General features: G+C 37.0%; 1 protein-coding gene across 1 annotated transcript in view; it reads left to right on the forward strand.

The window, feature by feature from the left end:
- The window catches only part of ADGB (androglobin), a 149,631-nt gene that overhangs the window by 17,307 nt on the left and 115,413 nt on the right, over positions 1-16,911 (forward strand). The window contains exons 2-5 of the mRNA XM_045865707.2: positions 8,234-8,396; positions 10,811-10,903; positions 14,319-14,390; positions 16,204-16,413. Of these exons, the coding sequence (XP_045721663.1) occupies positions 8,234-8,396; positions 10,811-10,903; positions 14,319-14,390; positions 16,204-16,413 (538 nt within the window). The remainder of the gene's footprint in view (positions 1-8,233; positions 8,397-10,810; positions 10,904-14,318; positions 14,391-16,203; positions 16,414-16,911) is intronic.

Here is a 16,911-nt window from a genome sequence, read left to right on the forward strand (position 1 = left end):
AGAATCACAGGGAAGTGGCACATTGTCTGCTAGGCCATGAACTATAGGGAGAGCCTTAGTTCAAAGCTAGGAGCTCATGAGTAACTCTGGCCACTTTCTCATTTATGAAGCCTGTTTCTGGTCTCTTGACATTTACAGGGTAAACTTAGCTTCTTTTCCAAAACGGACTTACAGATTTTTAAGCTTGGACTACCACTGCTCAAATCTAATTCCAGTACCTACTTGTAGATTATACTATCTCAACTCCCTATGCTCCCCTCGAGGTTCTTTCTGTAATTAGTACATTGACTTCTTTTTTTAACTGAGATATAATTTACATATAGTATTATATTAGCTCAGGTGTACAGCACACTGATTTGATATTTGTATCACCACAGAAATGATCACCACGGTTAAGTCTGGTTAACATCCATCACCATACATAGTTACAAAATTTTTTTCTTGTAATGAGAATTTTTAAGATCTGCTCTCTTAGCAACTTTCAAATATGTGATACAGTATTATTAACGATAGTCGTCATGCTGTACATTGCATCCTCATGACTTAGTTATTTTATAACTGGAAGTTTATACCTTTTGACCACCTTCACCCATTTTGCCCACTTCCTGCCTCTGCAAACACTCATTCACATTTTTCAATGGCTTTTAATCATGATCGATTCATTTCAATCACAACTATATATATATAATTAATATATCTATTAATTACATATATTATATATTATATATAATCATCTTAACACTTTTGTATCTGTTGCTTACTTAATATATCATTTTCATGTCAGACTATTCTGTCCAACTTGACCTGGTGTTATAAGTTTGCTTCCTTTCTGCCGTTGCTTCTCTTTTCCCCAGGAGTACCTTTACATTTTATATATCCGCTCTGGAAATCAGCCTGTTGTCTGGTTCTGTGGAATTTTTTTTCTCCCTCCAAGCATCATTTTCCTTTAAAATATCATTTGGCATTTTGAATGTACAGGCTTTATATGATAAACATTCCTCATTGACGAGAAGTTTTTTTAAAATAATAAATTTCCATAAATGTGTTTGTCTACAGATTTCTAGCCTCTCCTAAAAATGTCAGTGAGACTTCCTCTATCTCAATAGCATATTTAGACTCACTGTGTAGAAGGGAGTGTTTAGCCATATATTTTTGAGGATATAGTTATCTTTCAAATCTTTTATACAACTTGTAATGTTAATGGATTGAATCATTAGCTAGTACTTGGGTATATTGCTATGTGAATAACATAAGTCTGGGTACCCCCCTGATATTTTAGTGTGTAGGTTTGATTTCTTTGCACATATGAGTTTTCTAGAATTTGGCAACATTTATTTCCCAGTATTACCGGTTCCTAAATCTTCAAAAGTCCTGAGCTACTTCTCTGTTTAAAGATTAGCTTGTTCTCAGAATTGATAAAACCAGGAATAATGTGCTTGGAGTGGTTACGGGTCTCCACTATACTATAGCTGTAGGCACGTTCTGGCAGCGAGCGTCAAAGGCATTCTGTGCTGACCATTTCAAAAGCAACATATTCGTGCGTGACGTCTACAGTGTATTTGACATTGGGCTATATTTGACTATGTTTATATTGTGTGTGTAACATATAGGTGAGCTATTGGGCTGATATAAGATACCTCAAATGAGAGTCTTTTTTAAGTGATCTTCAATATAGATAGAATCAAATTTGACATGTTACAAGGAAGGTAGGCCAGTTAGTGATAAAGCTTAATAGCTTTAGGGAAGGAGCCAGAATATTTACTTAGGCTTGACAGAATGAAAAGGAGAGCAAAACATAATCTTAGCAGAGCCTTTATTTTTTTTAAAGAAATTAGATCTTTCCGGGTGCCTGGGTGGCTCAGTTGGTTAGGCGGCTGCCTTCGGCTCAGGTCATGATCCTGGAGTCCCTGGATCAAGTCCCGCATCGGACTCCCTGCTCGGCAGGGAGCCTGCTTCTCCCTCTGACCTTCCTCCCTCTCATGCTCTCTCTCTCTCATTCTCTCTCTCGCAAATAAATAAAATCTTAAAAAAAAAAAAAGAAATTAAATCTTCCCGTTAGAAAAACAGCTTTTAAGAGACTGAGCTTCCCGAATGAGTTAAATTTTATCATGATTTTGATGGATACAAAGTCATGAATTTCTTTTTATCTCTACAGTTGTACCAACCCCCAATAAAACAGAGGTATGGTAATGGGCTATTTTATACCTTGATTTTTCTATTAATATTATGAAAAATTCCCTTTCTTCTGAAAACTATTCTAGTCACCTTTCTGTCATCTTTTCTTACATGCTGCTTAGAAATACTCCTTTACGATGGATATATTCTTAGACTTTCTTTTCCAGCAAGATAGTGGATTAAGATAAAAAGAATAATACCTACAAGTGCCTACCTAAAGAAATAAAAATCTTCAGGATCCGGAAACGAGGAGGGAACTGAAAGTCAGAATGTTTTAACTCTAAACTAAGGCTGTAGCTTCCCTAGGGAAGGCTTAGCCATCTTACGAAAGCAGAGTTTTTTGTTTTAATATATATAGGACAAATGAGGAAAGGGAGTGTTCCAACCTTGGATAAAGGCATGACTTTCCAAAAGTTTAATTCTTTTTATTTTTATTTATTTTTTTTTAAAGATTTTATTTATTTATTTGAGAGAGAGAGAATGAGAGAGAGAGCACATGAGAGGGGGGAGGGTCAGAGCGAGAAGCAGACTCCTGCTCCGCAGGGAGCCCGATGCGGGACTCGATTCAGGGACTCCAGGATCATGACCTGAGCCGAAGGCAGTCGCCTAACCAACTGAGCCACCCAGGCGCCCCTAATTCTTTTTAAAAAGGTGAATAAGAAAACCTGCTTTATAATTTTAGATTATAAGAAAGTTAGATTTTCTACACTTAGTGTCCCGCTGAAAAATAAAAAACTTCCTTGAGAAATGGAAACCTTGGGATTGAGACTTAGTAGGTTTGAGATCTGATTTTAAAGTACCTATGGGTTCCTGGATGGCTTCTTTATTTGGGATCTCTGAAAGAAAGAAAATTCCATATTAACATTGAAAAACCATTCTTTCAATACCGATTGCCTTGGGGAAAGGGGGATCTGTGGAAAAGAAAACCCTGATAAGGATAGGCTCATAATAAAAGTGTCCTAAAACGTGAGAATATATTTTTAAAAAGGCAGAAATCACAACAACAAAAAAGAATCAAGTATCAAAGATTTAAGATAGTAGAAAAATAATCTATAAGTAATTTACCATGTGTATGTTTATAATGATTAAAGATATAAAAGAAGAAATCCAAACCCTAAAAAAAGAATTATAACCTTTATATTTGTCAATGTTAACAACCAGTGCTAGCTAGACTATCAAAAAAGCAAGTAGGAAGTAATCAGTGCTGGCTACAAGATCACACAACCCCCAAATCACACAACAAAGGATATCTCTCATTTATACTAGAGTTTGATCGGGAGTTTAGTAGTGGCTTTGCATGTGCTAAATAAGGATTTTTGGCTCCTTCCATCTTGTGGCATTACTGATGAGGGAACAGAAGGCAATTTGAGGACAAAGCAGAAGCTGACACCCCACAACACCCCCTTCCCCAGATGGGATATATGTGACATTCCTTAGGCACTCCTGGCTGCCCCGAAGCTAAGGAAAGGAAAAACAGAGATCACAATCCTGCAAGGCTGAGTCTCCTGAGTCTCCCTCAGTTTACAAATGTCTTAGCAATCTATAAGAACAAAGCATTTCTATCAATAACCTAGCTTCCAGAAGGAAGTGCAGATACAATTAAATGTCCTTATAACCTGCAGCCCATTGACAGATACTTGAAGTGGGCAGTGTTATGTTCCTCCAGAAAGCTCCCAACTATCTTCATGTTAATGCCTTGCTAGAGGAAAAAACAACCCTAACTTGACAATGACAAGGACTGAGGTATCCTGTGAGTCTTCTTTAACATATGAAAATCCTTTTGAAACGTCCCCTTCTTTTCCCTTCCCCAACCCCATAGTATACAATCAGCCATCCCTCACAACCCTGCTGTGGCAGCTCTTTCTGCCCCCGGGTCCTGTCCCCGGGCTTTAATAAACCACCATTTTGCACCAAAGACGTCTCAAGAATTCTTTCTTGGTCATCAGCTCTGGACCTCACCTCACCAAACCTCAGCTATATTCCCAAACCACATCAATTAGCATTTCCTAAGATCTTCTCTGAAGGATTGAGCATGCTGACAAGTATCTCATAGGATGTTTTATGAGCTTAGAGGTAGGACACAACACATTCCCATACATACTATTGTCCAAAACACCACCACAAAGTACCAGCCAAATTGCAAAGGATTGGGAAATGTAGGAAATGAGAAACAGGACTGGTGAGCCATCTGATCTATCTCTACCTATACGTAAAACCTTGAAACTTTTTTTTTTTAACAAAAGGGTTTTATTTTTATTTATTTTTAAAGATTTTATTTATTTATTTGACATAGAGAGAGACAGCTAGAGAGGGAACACAAGCAGGGGGAGTGGGAGAGGGAGAAGCAGGCTCCTGGCTGAGGAGGGAGCCCGATGTGGGGCTCGATCCCAGGACCCTGGGTCATGACCTGAGCTGAAGGCAGACGCTTAACGACTGAGCCACCCAGGTGCCCCAAAACCTTGAAACAGTTCTAATTAGAAATGATAGAAATAGTACGTAAAGACATTCATTTTTTCATTTCATGTAAATAGATGACAGAGAGACAGGAGACCGATTTCCTATGTTATCCTGGCACTGTTTCAATTGCTGGAGATAGGCGGAGTGAACAAAAAACCCACTGATCCTACGCCTGTGAAACTTACAAAGCCTACCTGTGGAAACACACAAGCACTGAAGGATTAGTGAGAGAACTGCCAAGTGCTTTAAAAATGAAGCAGTATAAAAGGATGCAGAGAGGTAGCCATACTAGATAGGGTGTTCGAGAGAGTCCCTCCACCCCCAGCCCAGAAGGTGAAATTTGAGAGAGACCTTTCACCTTCTTGTTGCTAAATTCAACATTTATTTGTTCCTATTTCATTCTGTTGATCTATTAGCAGCATTTGGATCTGCTGTGCATTCTCTTACTTAAAAAAAATGTTTTACTTGACTTCCAAGGCGTAACCCTCTACTGTTTTATTCCTGTCACTGTTTCCTAACACTGCTATCATAAAATACCACAAACTTAGTGGCTTAAACAGTACAAAACTGTTATTGTGCAATTCTCGAGGTCCAAAGTCCAAAATGGGTCTCACTGAGCTAACACGAAGGTACCAGCAGGGCTGCGTTCCTCTCTAGAGGCTCACGGAGAGAATCCATTTCCTTGCCTTTTTCAGTTTCAAGAAGCTGCTCAGTCTCTTTGGCATGTGGCCTCCTCCTTCTGTCTTCAGAACCAGCAGTTTTGCATTTTTCTATTCAATCTTCTGGAGTCAAATCTCCCTCTGATGACTTCTGTCTCCTTCTTCTACTTTTGAGAACACTTATGACTGCATTGAACCCATGCAGATAATCCAGGATAAGCTCCCATCTCAAATACTTAAAGTTGTCTACAAACCCTCGCTTGCCATGGAAGGTAACATATCCCCCAGTTCTGAGATTAGGGTGTGGATATATTGGCGGAGGTGGGGGGTGGCGGGAGAAGATGCATTATCCTGTCCACCACACTCACAGACTGCTTTTCTCAGTTTTCTTCCTACTCTTTCTGACTTTTCACATGGAGTATCAGGGCAGCTATACAGCTGTACTGATGGTTAGAATATTGAAATATTTTAATGTTGATTGTTGAGTAGCCTTAACAATAACCTTACCAATAACCTTGAGCCCCAGACATTTCTGCCTTCTGCCCTGAGCCCCTGACCTACCCTGAGGACCTCATATCCCTGATCCCACTACTCAAAGTAAATAATGTCTCGCATAACTAGAGGTCTTTGAGGATTGGTCAATGCTCCTTCCTTACCAGTTGTTAAGTATCTTGAATAGCCTTCCTGCGAGTGTCTATTCCTTAGGTATGGTCATTTTCTTGGTGATTTAATCCAGTCTTAAGAATTTAATATCATCTAAATGCTGATGACTCAAATTTTCACTTTTAGACTAATTCTTTTTCCCAAAGCCTCAGAATCCTATGCGGAACTATTCAACATCTCCGTAAACATGTGATAAACATTTAAAACACAGTTCATTTGGAAGTGAAACGCTGCTTTACTTCTTACCTCAGTTTTGCCCAATCCCACTGTCTTCTGTCTTACAGGAAACATCAATTCAATCTATTGGCTTTCTCTTAAAAACAGGGGACTCTCTCTTGCTGCCTCTACTCTTAGCAACCTGGTCCAAATCACCACTAGCTTTTACCTGTTATTTCAGCGTCTTCTGAATTCTCTCTCTTGTTTCCTTTGGCCTTTTCTCAACATAGCAGCAAGAATGAATGATTACAGACTTTCCTGCTCAAAACTCTCCTGTGGCTTCCCTTCTCACCTAGGGAAACCAATGTCCTTCCTTTGGCTTAGATCACCTTTATAATCTCTGCATCTCCTGTTACCTCTCTGCAATTATCTCCTTTTACTTTCCCTCAGCCTCACTGATATCTTTATTCTTCAAATAAGCCAGGATGCTCTCTGCATCTGGAAACTCTGCCTTTCTGTTTGTACTTGCCGTTTCCTGTTTCCAGAACAGTCTTTCCACAGATCCACATAGCTCGATCCTTTATGTTCTTTCACTATTGACTTAACTATTACCCTATTATGGAGTGCTTTCCTTAACCACTATATTAAAAATTGTGTACCTTAACACTTCAGTTCCCCCTTCCTATTTTATATTTCCTCCTAGCATTTTTCACTTTCTAATGCACTATATATTTTACTTAATTTATGCTGTGATTTATATCTCCTCCCACTAGAATATGAACTCTATAAGGGTAGAGATCTTAGTCTGGTTTGTTCACTGCTTATCCCAGGGTCTAGAGCAGGGGTCCAGTCATTCATAGTTAAAACTTGAAAAATTAAACAAGACACTGGTGCGCATGGGCTCATGCGCGCGCGTGTGCTCTCTCTCAAATAAATAAATAAATTTAAAAAAATTAGACTTTAAAACATAATAATAAAGAAAAGGTAAAAATCAAGGTTTAGAGATATGAAATTGTAATATGTTAATAATGAGTGTAGAAAACAAGTCCAACTTCTCTGTAGATAATTAGTGAAAATATATCACAAATTTTAAATACGCATATATTTGGGTACTGTAAGTACTCTTATTAAAACCTATCCTAAGGAAAGAATTAATAGTGTATGCAAAGATTTGTCAATAAGGAAAGCTACCAAAGTCTTGTTTATAATAGTGAAAAAGGGGCGCCTGGTGGCTCAGTTGGTTAATAGTGTGCCTTCAGCTCAGGTCATGATCCTGGGGTCCTGGGATTGAGCCCCGTGTTGGGCTCCCTGCTCAGGTGGGGAATCTGCTTCTCCCTCTCCCTCTGCCTCTCCCCCTGCTAGTGCTCTCTCTCTTTCTCTGTGTCAAATAAATAAATAAAGTCTTAAAAATATATATAATAGTGAAAAAAATTTTAAATCAAAACCTTCAAATTTTTAAATATAGAAACTTAATTAAACAAAAGGAAGTGTATTTATACAATGGAGCAGTATGGAATCATTAAATTTGTATTTAGATAAATTCTCATTGACATAGGAACTATTTGCAGTATACTGATAAATGGAAAGAAACAGTCTGTAATGTGCTGAATGACGTTATTTTTGAAGAAGAAACGTATATCCTTGCATTTAGTCTTACAGAATGGACAGTCGTTAACAATGTTAATGGAGCGGGCATGTCTCTCCTACTTATGTAATTTAAAAAAAATTTATTTTAAAATAATGATCACATAGCACTCATACTGGGAAAAGTCAAAATTATATTTGTACTGATCTTCAAAAAGCCATTAATATTATACGTGTAAAGGATTTTAAGTGTGAATTGTATATAAATATTCCCCTTCATGGCATTTTATGTGTTTGTGATGAATGTCCTGCATTAGTAAGTAGGGCCTAAGGCTCAAAATTTATGGAATAATCTCTTTGGGTATTTTAGTTTTTTGAACTCTAACCTGTGGAAGCTGTCTGGCTACCAGTAAGACTATCGAAAAATGCCTTTAACGTGACTGCTGACAAGATCATTAAATTTATACCATGCAATGAATCTAATATTTTACCTCAGAGATTTGACTTACAACTAACCCACCTCCCTGCTCTGTCTCTAGGCAGTACTACTTTGGCAGTAATGTGCAACCTAGTTCCGTGGAGCAGAAGAAGGGGAAATTCCCAATCTGGCCAGAATGGAGCGAGGCGGACATAAACGCAGAGAAGTGGGATGCAGGCAAAGGTGGAAAAGAAAAGGACAAAACAGGGAAAAGCCCTCTATTTGTAAGTCTGCTTGAGTGTGATGAGAGTTCATCTTAGTCTTAAATTTTATAATAGAAGCAAATGAGCAAATGAGTGGAAAGCAACAGATTGGAAGCTAAATAACTGAGAAAATATTTCATGATGCTATGACAAGAGATCAGAATTTAGGGTATACCAAGGTGAAAGAACTCAGAAACTCCATCCTTTCAGTTTGTACCCCAACATGGCTGTACTGAGTAAGGGAAAACCAAACCTACACCAATCCTACCAAATCCTGAGACCCAGTGTTGACAGGGTCAAGTTCATTTTGTACTTTGCCTGCCAGAAAGGAATGAAATCCTCCTCTCTGGAGGAAAAGATCATTACCTAGCACTCGTGTACATTTTTATATGCAACATATATCATACAATCAAAATTTACCACACCTGAAAAGAAAAAGACTAAGTGGCTGAAAAACAAGAGGAAAAATTAAATAATAGAAATAGATCCACAGGTGACTCTGATTTTGGAATTGTCAGATAAGAGACCTTAAAATAACTGAATTAATATTTGTAAGGGAAAAAAAAAAAAAAAAACGACATGAGGCAACCCCAGAAGTCTAGCATGGCTCTTGGAAACTTCAGTCTATTGTTCAGAGACTCATTCTTTGATCATTTTGACTAGATGTTGGGATTGCCTTTGTTTTCATTCAAAGTTTTCCAGTATCTTAAATATGCTTCAGATACACATAGACACTTTGTGTAAAGCTCAGACAGTACCCTCAAATATAACCCATTTCTCAGGTCACACTAACATTCGGATAAAAATATGATTACCATAAAAATCACAAAATGGTATTTACTTGACCCTGTCACTATTAACTCAGGTGAAAATCTTTTTCTCAATACAGATAGTTTCTATTCCTACAGCATTGTTTTTGTACTCCCAGCACTTTCTATTCCTACAGCATTGTTTTGTACTCCCAGCACTTTTCATTTTCTGTAAGGACCACCCCCACAACCTAACTACCTTAGGAACTGTGAGAACTTTTACATAGTAGCTACTTGAAGTCTAATTTACTATATTGCTAGCCTTTGAGAATAGACATTTGGATATCATTCTTTTTCCAGAGCTCACTAATTGACCCATACTAAGGGCTCAAAAATTAATAAATTAATTACATTCTTGGGCATTTATCTCAGAGAAATAGAAACTTATGTTCATATAAAAACTTGTAAGCTGTATGCAAAAATTTATAGTAGCTTTATAAGTAATAGCCCTAAATTGGAAACAGCCCAAATATCCTTCAATGGACAGATGGTAAACAAACAAATATCCATATCGTGAAATGTTACTCAGCAATAAACAAGAACAAACTTTTGATACATGCAACAGCTTGAATAAATTGAATATCTAGGGAATTAGGCAGAGAGGGGGAAAAAATAATCCACAAGGTTACATGCTCTATGATTCCATTCATACAACATTATTTTTTTTGAAGATTTATTTATTTATTTATTTGAGAGAGAGAACATGCATGTGAAAGTAGAGGAAGGGGCAGAGGGAGAGTGAGTGACAATCTCAAGCAGACTCCCCACTGAGCACAGAGCCCAAAGCAGGGCTGGATTTCACTACCCCAAGATCATGACCTGAGCTGAAACCAAGAGTCAGAGGCTTAACCAACTGAGCCACCCAGGTGCCCCTCATATAATATTATTGAAATGACAAAAAGAGACTAGATTAATGATTGCCAGGTGGTAGGGATTAAAAAGGTGGTAAGGAGGTTGGAGGGTGGGCATGGCCATAAAAGGTCCTAGGAAGGATCCTTGTGCTGCTGGAACCATTCTTTATCATGCCTGTGTCAATGTCAGTATCCTGGTTGTGAAATTGCGCTGTGGTTTTAGAAGATTTTACCACTGGAGAAACTGAGTGAAGAGAACACAGGAACTCTCTTTATTATTTCACAGCATGAGGTGTGTATCTATAATGATCTCAAAATAACATGTTTAATTTTAAAAATTAATAAATGAAAGTCAGATCCAAGGTACAAATTTCATTGGCATACGATTGTATTTATGATTTTTTAATCTTCTCTACTCAAGTTAAAAAAAAACCCATTATTTTCAGTGGAAAATATGTCCATATCTGGCCCATTCAAATTGTTTTCCTACCATACCTACCGCACATTACAAAGCAGCTCATGCTCGTTTGGACTGCTTCTTCTGCAACAAAATGTTACTCAACAATCGAGGTTTCGTTCATTAAATACAGTATTATTAACTTCACTATTCACCAAATACTCCATGAACTAGCTCTGAGAGCAATTACACAAATTGCTCTATAAATGTGTATTTATTGATCCAATCTATGCACTTACTAATTTCTATTAGGACTGAGTTGCTTTCATTGTTTTAGAACCGTATGGAGAAAAAAAACTCAATATATTTTTTATATAGCATTTTTTTGAAGACCCTGAAGGAAAGATTGAATTACCACCATCGTTGAAAATTTATTCCTGGAAACGTCCACAGGATTTTTTAATTAATCGGGTAAGAAATATTTTCACTATCGAACAAAATACATGTTAGCTGTAGGTTATAATATCCTAGTTATGAAAATTCTCATTTTTAAAACAACGTAGGGTAAATTTTTCCCGTGGTATTCAGTAAGAAAAAGGAATTACTTTTTGGCATTTAATAGAAATAAATGTTTATCAGCATAGTTTAATATCACTTGTACTGGCTCCCAAGAGAATATGAAATTTTGTTTAGAGTCTTGAGTTTTCTTCCTTTCTACATGATATCAAAGGAGAGCCTAAAATGTGTGGGAAGTTATTCTTTAATTTCTGACTGACAGAATTTCCCTTTACTGCTGCTTAGCAGGAACTTATGTGGCCCGAAGGTCTGTTTACTATAGTGTTTATTAGCATTAGTTTCTAGCCCAGGAGATTTGCACTTGGCTCTCTGCATTCCAGGTATTCCTGAAGCATTTTCCAAGGGCCATCTTCATTTCTGGACTCGATGCTCAGCAACTTGAATCACATTGGCTGGGACATCACCAGAGAACATCCTTTTAAATAGCACTATGTACATGAAAACTTTAGATCCACTGGTCTGTCTTCTTAACAGCCATGTTGGTTTGAATATATTTGCTGTTTCCAAGGGCCTAATTATCACCAATTCCTTTTTTTCCTTTATGAATCTCCTATCATTTTCATTTAATGCATGGAAAACCAGTAGGCTACAATAATTATTTAGTGTTAATCAAATGGTTGTAAAGGAGCTGATTCTTCCATTTATTATAGAATCCATTGAATCTCAGTTTCACACAAAGTGATTTTATTCCTAAAATTTTTAACCTTTATAAGCACTGCTACTATTGCAAGAAAATACAATTTATCCACCATACTTCCAATTACCGTTACTAGCTGAGAAAGATAATCCTAAATTCAAAGATATTTAGTAAAATGAAAAAATAAGGTATATTTCAACAGAATATTTATTGAATGCCTACTTGTAAGATATTTTAAATAAATCAGATGTATATGAACATGTCTTTAAATTACTTATAATGTTAGATAATATTGGCATGAAGAATATAAATTCTTTGGTGTTAATATAGTGCACTTAATAATAGCGTACTAGTAATAATATTCAGGCTCTGTGCAATGGCAGTGCAGAGTTTACGTTCCATGCAAATAAAGGATATTAAGTCCCTGAAGTGAGAGCATTTCAAATGTGAATAAGTAGGAAAGTTTTACACCACCTTTTCCTTTTTACATACCTTTCTTTTTACACCACCTTTTCTTTAACATAACATTCTGAGAGATAATGCTTATATTATAAGTAAATTCATCCATTGTTTTTTTTTTTTTTAAGATTTTATTTTTTATTTATTTGACAGAGAGAGATACAGCAAGAGAGGGAACACAAGCAGGGGGAGTGGGAGAGGGAGAAGCAGGCCTCCCCACTGAGCAGGGAGCCCGATGCGGGGCTCGATCCCAGGACCCTGGGTTCATGACCTGAGCCGAAGGCAGACATTTAATGACTGAGCCACCGAGGCGCCCCAAATTCATCCATTGTTGATGATGATGACACTTCTCCCTACCTTTATCGTAATGTTGCCGCCCATCTCAACACCTCTGTTCTGTGCTGACTTTTTCTCTTTATCTTGTGCACGGACTCCCCCTGAAGTATGGACCAGAACAGCCACAGCTGAAAGTCTAGCTAACTAGGATAGTCTTAGAATAATGTTTTTCAAGTTTTAATGTCTAGATCCACGGTGGTAAATACATTTTACATTGAAGCTCATTAAATGTGGGCATATAGAAAGCTTAGACAAAAATTTAGCAAAACAATAATGACCTTTCTGTGTGAGATTTACTCTATTTTACTCTAAGCCAAAGGTGAAGTCAGAGGACATGATTTAAGTCAGAGAGAAGCTAAATTATGAAAAAACTTAAAAGCCTGGACTTAAGATATCAGAATCAACATGGATTATACAACTGAGGAGGTTAATAAACGCTGACCACTGAGGGAATGATCAGATTTGTTTATTTCTGAGAATCAGGTATTGATGGTTCAGGTCCTTGAGTGATGATTATATTGAATAGATGTAAGATGTCCGGAGATGTATTCTGTCTCAAGTACAGGTATAGGGAATAGAGACCTCCGTAGAGACTTCTTTCTTAATATTTGCTGTCTTTTACACACCATCAGTTTTTATTTTATATTTGTTGGCAGGCAAATATTAAATTTCGCTCCTCAAATTTTAGTTATTCAATATTTATTTAATCCATAATCAATTTTAATGTTCGTTGGTACTTGCTGAAGAGTATGGGCATTTTATTTTTTTAGTTTTTAAAGATTTTATTTATATGACAGAGAGGGACACAGTGAGAGACGGAATGCAAGCAAGGGGAGTGGGAGAGGGAGAAAAAGGCTTCCTGCGGAGCAGGAAGCCCGATGCCGGGCTCAATCCGAGGACCCCGGGATCATGCCCGAGCCAAAGGCAGACGCTTAACGACTGAGCCACTGAGGTGCCCCGAGTATGGGCATTTTAGAAGTGCAATTAGCCAAACCAGAATTTAAAATATACGTTTTTGTATAAAATATTTTATATAATACATATATGTACCTTATTATGATCATAAATTATAAACTAAGAGTCAATTCAGGCCTTCAGGGTAGCTTGGAGTTAATTTTTCTCAGACATAAAGAAATATTTTATTGAGTTTTCAAGATGCTAGTTATACATGTGATTGAGAATAGTTGAAGGCATTAGTTTCCATGAAAATCTATTTTATTAATGAAAACCGCATTTATGTTAATTTGATATGTTAAGTATATAAGCTCGATATGAATTGTAACAAATTTTTAAAAACTGTTATAAATAATATTTTCCCTTATTATGTTTATTCCTTAGTGGTCTAAATATATAAAAGCATCTTTAGATATATGCCAATTAAATAATGACCATCAGATGATTTTTTTAAGAGATAAGAGGATTTGAAATTGGGCAAGATTTTAAAAAGCTGTCATACCTAATATTTTTTATCAAAGGGATGAAGATATTTTTCCTGCTAGCATGTGTTAACTAAGCTTCAGGTTTAACTTGAAAGATTAATTTAAATTTCAAGTCATTTTTTAAACTCTCAGATTGTGTGTGTATGCATGCTGAGATCATCCGCATATATTATATCTTACAACATTTCATTTGTATATGAAAATACTGTGTTTGATAGGCATTACATTATTAAGTGAATGTCACCCGTAGCTCTAACAGGGTTATCTTATGGAATAATGAGCTTTATTTATTTATTTTTTCTTTTAATTCCTCTGGTTGTGAGAAATGAGATCAGGTTTGACTTGTTTATATCAAACGAAACTATATTTCCATTCAGCTACATTTCCTTTATTTTTCCTAAGGACTAATATCTCTTTTTACATATATTTTTAATTTCAGGCTCCAGTAGTTGTGAAAAATGAAATCCTGTTTGACTTGTTTTCAGCAAATGAACATTTACTCTGCAGTGAGGTATGTAGGGAAGTTTTAACTGAAGCCTGATTGCAGAATACCTTCCAGACCTGCTTAAAACAGTTCCCAGACCGTCAATTTCAGTTCTCCCTTGCTCACCTCTAAGTTTTGGTATAACTCAGTATTTTATAAGCCAGACATTCAAAGAGGAAGAGAAGCCTCTTCAGTTGAGTTTAATGAGCAAATGGTAGGAAAATGTTAGCCGTTAGCATTGCCGTGCCCCTATTCTCCTGCCCTTAGACCCAGAGTAGCTGGGATCTCACCGATCTGGGTATTTCTCCTCTTGATGCACGTGCCTAGCAATTGACATGAAGTTGCTTGGAACTTGCTCTGCATGATGCTCAAGGGCAGGGTGTCCTGATGTTTGACATGCTAATGCAGGGAAAATCTCACCTAAACACCTCCACCGAAATTTCTACCCTGGATTTTCTCCATCAGAAGTAGACCTGTTCCACTCCCCTAAGGCGGTTATATCAGAAGCAGGGCATTTTTTAAAAAATTATTTTCTCCCAGAAAAAAATTCTGACCCAGTCAGAATTAATAGTCATTATTGATTCTGACCAATATTAAAGTCAAAACATTTCTTTCTTCAACCAGGATGTACTGATTAGTATAATGTTATCTCTGAACTGTTTTATACTTTATATTTTAGTCTAAAATATGCTTATTTTATGATCCAAAGCATGCACAGACTTCAACTTTTCATTTTTTAAGGAAGTATAAAATATTCTATAGCAAAATTCCCAGATATACATACAGGAAGATACCTGATTTACCTTTCTTTTTCAACTAAACTAAACCTGAAGAAATGTCCTAGATAATGTAAATTAAGGAAAACATAAATCTTATAAGGTTAGTCTCAAGTATTTAATCTTCTTATAAACCAGGCAGTGAAATACGAGATGATTATTTCAGAAAATCCGATAATACTAAGGGTAATGTCTTTACTTAAAACCCACTTGACCCAGAGATTTTTTATACATTGTTTCTATTCCCTATAAAATGCTGGAAAATAGATAGCATAATCTGCATTTTACAGACTGCATTACATAAACTGCAATTTAGAGATGGTGAAATGACATGCCCCAGAGCAGAAGGATCTGAAGGAAGATTCAAATCCTGGTCTGTTTCGGCTCTGAAGCTTAACTCCCCACTGTGCCTTGCAGCCTGTTGAAAACTCTGCAAGTGGGAATTTTACTTAGAGCACTTCTGCACCTACAGATTGGCATATGAAATATGAGACTTAGAGGATATTTAAACGTGTGCACAATTTTAATTCTTTCTCATATCTCATTCCTCGTCTAGCTGATCCTATTGACATAAAAGAGATCATTTTCTTCTCAAACTTCTCAACCTTTACAGAGGGGTAGCTTAATAATTTATAAAAAGTTAATTCCAAAATAAAATCACCCCAGCTCTCAGAAGCATTCATTCTCTCTCTCTCTCTTTGTGTGTCACTCACACACACACACACACACACACACACAGCTGAAATAAAGGTCAATGTCAAATGAAGGTCAATGTCAAATGGAGGTCAGTGTCAAACCACTGACCGTTTACTCTGGAAACAGCTCTTAGCTGAGTGTTTAATGTTAATTCTTTTTAGCCTGTATTGTGACTATATTTCCTGACAACAAAGACAAGAACTATGACTTTATTCTATAAGGTCAGAAATCAAAATGTGGAGCACATTACATGTAGAATTTAATATGAAAAAGTAGATTGGAAGTAGGTTTTCGATGGGTTTCCCACCTAAATTACAGTACCAACAATGGAAAAGCAACTGATTAACACTAATGGCTTTTGTCTCTAGCTGATGAGATGGATTATCAGTGAAATCTATGCAGTGTGGAAGATATTCAATGGAGCTACTTTGAACAATTACTTTAAAGGGAATGCAGGGGAACCTCCTCCTCTCAGCTGGAAGCCCTGGGAACACATCTACTCTCTGTGCAAGGCTGTGAAAGGTCACATGCCTTTATTCAATAACTATGGAAAGTATGTCGTGAAACTTTACTGGATGGTAAGTAAGTTCACATTCATGCACATTAAAATTCGTCTGTCCTTCATATTGAAATATATTTGTCTTACACGCTGTTACCCAGGCTAATACAAGATCATGCAGTTTATACAGGACATCAACTGTGCCGTCACTGGGAAGATATGTCCTACACATGTAATTTGGGATCAATAACAAACATCGTTGTTTGTCCTGAGACCCCAATCTCACATGCTTTTTACAATGGTGTTGCTTGGACCATGGAGGGGTGGTCCTCTGCTATCTCTGTCCTTTCAGGAGGTTGGGCTGGGTAGGCAGGTGGATGCCTGGGGCTCTCTTACTTCCTCCTTTCTCTGTGGTGTGGGATGGGGTCTTGAGCAGAGGGAGTGCTTGAGCATGGTGCATTCTTTCTCTCCTGGTATTTGCTGCTCCTGGGGGGCCTGGTCCCACCCAGTCTTTGCCCTAAACTTGAGATTTGTACTCATGTTTACAAATCTTACCTTGACAAAAAGTTTTTGCTTC

Source organism: Mirounga angustirostris, unplaced genomic scaffold (assembly GCF_029215605.1).
Source record: "Mirounga angustirostris isolate CCGP_5_RB_7025 unplaced genomic scaffold, mMirAng1.0.hap1 SCAF_8, whole genome shotgun sequence".
NCBI classification, from domain to species: Eukaryota; Metazoa; Chordata; class Mammalia; order Carnivora; family Phocidae; genus Mirounga; species Mirounga angustirostris.